Here is a 6662-nt window from a genome sequence, read left to right as displayed (position 1 = left end):
GCGGCCGGCCCGGCCGGGCTCGCGCCTCCGCTCCCGCGCGCCCGCCGCGCCGCCTCACCTTTGCTCTCTGTCTTGAGCTCCTCGTGCAGCAGGTCGTTCTGCCGGTTGCCGAGGACGAAGGCCAGGAAGGAGAGGATGAGGGCGTTGAGGATGCCGATGATGGCCAGGATGTACGCCCAGCGCACGGAGCAGTCGCCCAGGGAGTACTTGCCCGTCTTCTCCCCGCACATGTCCCGGATGGTCTCCGCATCCCAGCCGTCGGGGAAGATCATGCAGCCCAGCACCAGGCAGAGCGCTGCGCGGGGGGAGAGCGGGCGTCAGGAGGCAAACGGGGGCCTCAGAGCCGGGCTCCCCGGCCCGGAGAGCTGCTCCCGGCGGGGAGCCCGTCTCGCCCCGCACCGGCTGGGCAGCGCGCGGTGCTGACAGCCGCCAGCGGCCGCTGCTGCCCCCTCGTAGCCCCCAGGGGCCACGTTTGCACCCGGCCCCCTTGGGCCCGTGTCTAGGAAACCGCAGGTAAGAGACAGCGGCAGGGACGCCCCTTCGCCCCGCGCAGGAGCTCCGGCCCAGCGGGGTCCCTGCCCTCAGCCTTTGGGCGCGGGCAGCTCCCCTGGCGCCGAGCAGGCTCGCTCGGGCGCTGGCCGCAGCCCCGTGCCCAGCACTGAGAAGTCGGGAAGCGCCGGGATTAACCGGGTGGAAACCACGAGACGAAGGTGAGGAGGAGGGGGTTTTCTCCGTATAGAAAATACAAAAGAGATCCTAGCCCTGCATCAGCTGCAAAGGTTAAAGATGTTAATAAAGACTGGGGAGAAGCTGAGGTGGCCCCAAGCGTTTCCGACCCGCGTTAGGAAAGGAGAGATTTCGGAGACGCGCACGCACACAAGTGCCAAGTACCCCCGGGCTCTCACGGCTGGAGGGGACATCGAGCAGCCCTGCCCGGCCCGCGCGCCTGCCCCGCAGCAGCCCCCGCTGCCTGGGCACCTGCCCCCGTGGCTTCCCGACCCTCCGGTTTTATTGATTTCGGTACGAAGGGGAGATCGCGGGACGCCCCGAAAGCAAGCACCGCGCTGGCGCAGCGCCCTGGCTCGTCCCTCGCAGCCGAGCGAGCCGCAGCGACCGCTCTGCCCGCGGAAGGGCAGCGGCGCTAACGCCACGGCGTTAGGCAGCCCGAAGACCAGCGCGTAAGTAACGCCCGCAGCCCAGCTGCGCCCCCGGTCGCGCGCCTGCACGGGCTCCCTGCTCCGTGGGTGCTGCGCACGGCGCTGGCCAAAGCAGCTTCGCGGACACGGGCGACTTCGGCAAGTCGTCTGGCCGGCGCCCGGACCCAGCTGCGGGGCCGCGCGGCGCCCGCCTCGCTGGCGGCTCCGAAATGACGCTGGTCACCGGCGGCCCCGAGCCGACCCGGGCGCCTCGGGGGCAGGTCCCTGCCCCAGGGCCGAGCCAGCGGCGCGGCAGCGAGTGACACCGCTCACGTCCCAGGCTGGGGAGCAGCAGGGCTGTAGCGGCTCTGCAGAGGCAGAAGAGGAGGCGAAAAGAGCCAGCGGTGCGAGGCTGGGCCGGGAGAGGCCAGCGCCAGGGAAAGCGGGACCGCTGCGGCTGCCTCGTCCCAGAGCCCTGAGCAATCCGGACGAGAAAGGCAGGGCAAAGCTCAAGGGCTGCAAAGGAAGGTGAACAAAAGCCAAACATCAGGCACAGCTTGTACGAGGGGAGGCGGCTGACCGCTGGAAGGAGCTGCAAGGAGCTGCGGCGGCTGCGCCGCTCCTCGAATCCGGGCCTGGGGCATCCGCCCCCCAAACGCCGCAGCAGGGCGCCAGCCCGCTCGCCGGCTGTCGCGCACGGGCCCTGCTCAGCTGAGCAGCTGCAGAGCCGGGCGCAGCTCATGACAAGTGTGGGGTCGCCCAGGGCAGGCTGGGGAGAAGGGGGCTCGGGCCACCCTGCTGCAGCGGGGGGGGTCCCGGAGTCGGCTCGGCACCTGCCCGGCGCCCTTGCGAGGCCCGGGAAGGAGCGCGTGGCTCTGCTGGCGGCACAGCAGCGCTCAGCTGCGAGGGGCCCTCACCGCGTCCCAAATCCCCCCGGCGGGCGGCCGAAACGAGGCCCGCAGCCTTGGGGACCTGCTCCAGCCGACGCACGGCCTGGCCTCGTCCCCTGCTGCCCCTGGGGACCCGCGCTCCGGCTGCTCTGGAGCAGGATAAGCCCCCCTGGGCCACCGCGTCCCTTCAGAGACCGGCCCCTTCGGAGCACGTCTTCGTGCTGCGCAGAAAGCGCACAGCTGAGCACCGGCGGACAAGCAGCGGCCGGCGGGGGCCCGCAGCGGCGCCGTGGCCTCCCGCGCCCCTGCCCTCGGTGTTCCCGGCAGCAGCCCGAGGCCGCCACTCTGCCACAAGCAATCCCGTTTCCCGCGCATCCTCAGCCCGCCCGATGTCCTGGAAACACCTTTCGGAGCCGTGCCGCAAGGCGTGACGCCGAGGCACAGAGCGGGAGCACGGGGCCGGGGGCTCCAGCGGGGCGCTGCCCGCCGCCCGCGCTCGCCCCGGCCGCCTCGCGCTCTTGCTTGAGCCTCTTCGGCGCAGCAGCCACCGCCAGCGGCTTAACCTTTCTCAAAGGCTGACGGCAGGGCCCTGCCAAAACGGCACGAGTCTCCGAAAAGGTCAGGCGCGACGGAGCCTCCCCGAGCGGGGCCGGCACCGGCCGCCCGCACGTGCCCGAGCCGCGCACGGCGCCGGCCGCCGCGCTGCCCTTTTCAGGCAGCCCCGGCACGTCGGGTCCGACGGGCTGCGGGGCTGGGAGCCGCCTTCCCCTCCGCCCGGCACCTGCTGCTCCCATCTCCCAACGCTCTTCGTTTTCTCACCGGCCTCCAAATGCGCAAAGGTCTCTCAGACACTTCGGTTTGAGTGAAAACCTCTTTAAAAAAAAATTTAAAACTGCCTATTTCTAGACCTTGCAGCTGTGGAAACAGAGAATTACGACTCCTACAAGATCAGCTATAAAAAAAGAGGAAAAAAATAACCCAACTCCTGCCTATTTTGTTTTAATTCTTATGCTTCTGAGGTTTGGCGAGGGATCCTGCGCGCTGGTGCCCCGGAGCGACACCCGCCTCTTGCACTTTATCACACCGCACGGCGGCAATCGCTCCTCCAGGCCCCGGCTGCAATTCCCACTCGCTGGATTTTCCCAGTCGGGCTATAAAGGAGGGGGAGCTGGGCAAGATGCGTTTGAGGCTACGCGATTCGGTAACCCCAGGGGCAGCAGCTGCCCAGGGGCAGGAATAACCGGCCGTGCCTGCGGGGGTGAAAGCTGGCCAGCAGTACAGGAAAGGATCTGGGGTTACGCTGGATCTCAAGGCGAACGCTGGTGAGGCTGTTAGGGAAAAGCAAACGTCACACGGGGAGGTGAAAGCACGAGGACACGGTGACAGGCAGGCAGTGACACCTCTGTGCAACCACAGTGAGAACCGCGTTGTTTTAGGTGCGGCGCTTCCAGAAATCAAGGAGCAACTGGGGGTGGTGGGGGGAGGGGTCGAGAGTAAAGCAAGGAGCACACTCAGAGGGCTGGAAATGAATATTTAGCCCGTGCTCGCTGCCATGCTGAAACCCCTCCGCTCGGTTTGCGGTACTGCCTGCAGGATTTTCGCTTGGGATGAGGCTTTAGCCTCCCAGCTTGTTTTTCCAGCTGTTTAATGGCTTCATATTCTTTGGTGCTGCCTTGTCAGGGCTCCTTAGAAATGAAATGCGCATCTCAAGGGCTTTTGATATCCTGGCAAAACAAATTAATTGAAGGGAATTCAGTTTTATGACTCAGGCTGCAACAGTGGAGCAAGGTTTTTGCAAAGTGAAACGAGAAGGCTCTTACTGGCAGGACCAGATCCCCCTGGCAGAAGGCGCATTTAGCTAATCTGAAGTGTCTGAGCAACCTGCATGTCTGCACAGTATCGGGGTTATTCCAGTGTTGCATGAGACTAGCGGAGCTGTGCTGGCAGGATTTAAGTCTGACTTATTTTTAGTCACTTAGCTTGTTGTCTAGTTCAAAGTTTTGGGCAAAGACTGGCTTTTTACTCTCCTCTGCCACCATGGCTGGAGAGCCTAACGACATGCCCCTCTGACCACGAGCACTGGCAGCAGTGCAGCCAAGGGGCTCCGCGGTTCAAGAGATGAAAGCTGGGGGGCTAAAAAGCCTGAAAAAACTTGGGGGTAACCTTGCATCCCAGAACAGACTTATTAAACCTGGCCGATCACCAGGGAGCAAATGGCTTTTCCTTCCCAAGGAGGGAGATCAAGGACTTTGGCAACCGCAAAAGCCCGTTTGATCCTGAAGTCGGCAAATGCTGCAGGCGCCGAAGCCCTCTGCCAGGCAAGACGCTATCCTGTGCCAAACGGCTCGTCCTTCTGGGGAGCCGCAGCAACCTCCAGAGGCCTTAAAAGCAGCTCCTGGGGAGGAGGGCCATGAGCGTCGGAGGGTGGCTGGGGAGCGGCACAGCTGCAGCTGCTTGTGCTGATTAGCAGGGCTCTAGCGTGAAGGAAGCATAAAGACCAGGCAAGGCTGGAGCTGCCCAAATTCAGGGCAGGAAAGCAGCACTGCTGGAGCCCCCAGTGTGCCAGGGCTGCAGAGGGAAGGGCCGGGGCAGTGAGAGCCCCAGCCGCGGTGGACGTCGCGTGTTGCCGTGCCGAGGGAGTCCCTGCCGGGGTAGGCACGGCCCCGTGAGCTGTACTGAACCCAGCTATAAATAAATACTGGCTCTGAAGCTCAACATCTGCAGCAGAGGAACCACCTCCTGCAACACACAGCGGCTCCGGGAGTCAGCGTCCTCCTCCTCCTCCTCCTCCCCGCGCTGCAGCGCGGGCGCGCACGGCTCGCGGCCCCGCCGGCAGCCAGCCTCGTCCCCGGGGACGGGCGCCTGCTATTTCTGTCTCTCGCAGAGCGAGTGGCAGCCGAGCAGAGCAGAAGGGGCTGCGGAGGGGTTCCTGCCGACCCAGTCTCCCGTTGCACTGGCATCTGCGCCTCCTGCTCCCATCCAGCCTCCAGCGTCGCCGCGCGGAGGCGGCCGAGGCCGAGACCAGACCCCTCGGGGCGGCACACAACGGCCCGGGGCCGCGTGCCCTCCCGCAGGCTCAGAGCCCCGGCTGCAAGTAACCTGAAGGGAAGGGGCACTGGCCCGCCCCGGGGACGGGCTCAGCCCTGGCGACACACTTGCTCCTGGCCCCGTGGACGGGGAGGCCCCAGGAGACACAGCAGACGCTCGCAGCCCGGCGCCGGCTCCACCGCGCAGCCCTGACCCCGCTTTGCTGCGCTTTCCCTCATCCCAGCTTGTTCTCAACCAACCGTGACTTTACTGTTTGCCATCTGTTTAACGCACCCTGTCGTTGCCAGCCTGATTCGGGTCCTGCAAGAGGAGAAGTCTCTTCCGAGACTAACGCCTTGAAATGATCAAGGGAAAGCAAGTCCTGAGCCGCTCTCCCTGTGCCGAGCGGGAACGGGGCCCGTCCCCTGGGGACGGCGGAGGGCAGCGGGCGGCTGGGCTCCTGCGCCCCCGGCTGCCTCATCACCAGCACATCCTCTCTCCTAAAAACAGAAATCCCAGGAAAATAAACGAAAATGAAAGGCAGCATGCTCAGGACGACTAATAGGACATGCCATTTCCACAAAAAGGAGCTGCCTTACGGCATTTTGCTCCACGAGCTGTTTCTGAGCCAAAAACTCAGCAGGATTCAGAATAGGGTTAAGAATTTGTATGAATCAGAACTGACAGTTACTTTATCTAGAACAACGGTGAAGGGATGTAAGCTCCAGGACATAACCAGCTCCTAAACGCCTGGCTCAGACCCTCGCTGCAGGAACGCAGCCCCATTAAGCAGTCATTATGGGAGGTTTCCACTGACTTCAAAGGCTCAGGGCTGGCTGCTGCTAAGCACAAGCTACTGGACAGATGCAAGGGCTGTGCTGCTTTGGCTGTTCATGTCCCTGATGTAAGACAGGCTGGCAATGAAGGCACGAACTAAAATAGCAGAGGAGGGTGAGGGAAAATCCTCAAGAAACTTTTTTGGATAGAAATTGATAATTCAGCAAATGCAAATTTTTCGCAGCAGCATTTCTTTTTGATGCAATGTTGGTAGCTGGAAGCTGATACCCTGGCACTAATTCTTCCTTGCACAGAGAAAAACCCATCTCTTCCTTATTCCCAGTAACTGCCCAATTATACTATCTCCTTGGTCTGGATCAGGGGTATGTTTCATTTTTTCATTAAGGATTTTCATATCCATGAAAACTATTTTCTGAATCCTCAGAATCTCTCAGGCGAAGACTGGCTCTCCAGCCGGAAAGGTGAACCTGTGCTAGCGTGGCTCAGGAGACGCAGCGCTCGCTGCGGCACACGTGAGCCTTCCAGGGCTGAAGCGTTCACGTGGGCCAGACCTTGCTCCTCTTCACCCCCGGCACAGCGACCGAGGTCCACCGCATGCCGACGCCATGCAGAGAACGAGAGTGGGTGCCGGGGAGAGCCGAGCGCAGCGAGGGGTGGCACCGATGGCGCCGGAGGTTGCAGAAGAGGAAGCAAGGAGGAAGTTCAGCCCGGAGAAGATGAAAAGACGGCAGAGCCCTGCCGTGGGACCAGCTGCCCCCTATACACAGCGGTTTCTGAGACCATCCTCCACCCCTCAGAGACTGTAACTACC

General features: G+C 63.0%; 1 protein-coding gene across 1 annotated transcript in view; it reads right to left on the bottom strand.

Annotated features, from left to right (window-relative positions):
• The window catches only part of LHFPL4 (LHFPL tetraspan subfamily member 4), a 4698-nt gene extending 2918 nt beyond the window's left edge, over positions 1-1780 (bottom strand). The window contains exons 1-2 of the mRNA XM_085324678.1: positions 1717-1780; positions 59-295 (exon numbers count right to left, since the gene is read on the bottom strand). Of these exons, the coding sequence (XP_085180804.1) occupies positions 59-295; positions 1717-1780 (301 nt within the window). The remainder of the gene's footprint in view (positions 1-58; positions 296-1716) is intronic.
• Positions 1781-6662: the final 4882 nt, after the last annotated feature.

Source organism: Rhea americana, unplaced genomic scaffold (assembly GCF_003343005.1).
Source record: "Rhea americana isolate MKP2758 unplaced genomic scaffold, rheAme1 scaffold_120, whole genome shotgun sequence".
Lineage (NCBI taxonomy): Eukaryota > Metazoa > Chordata > Aves > Rheiformes > Rheidae > Rhea > Rhea americana.
The sequence above is the reverse complement of the archived record's forward strand: the minus strand, read 5'-3'. Positions and strand labels throughout refer to the sequence as shown.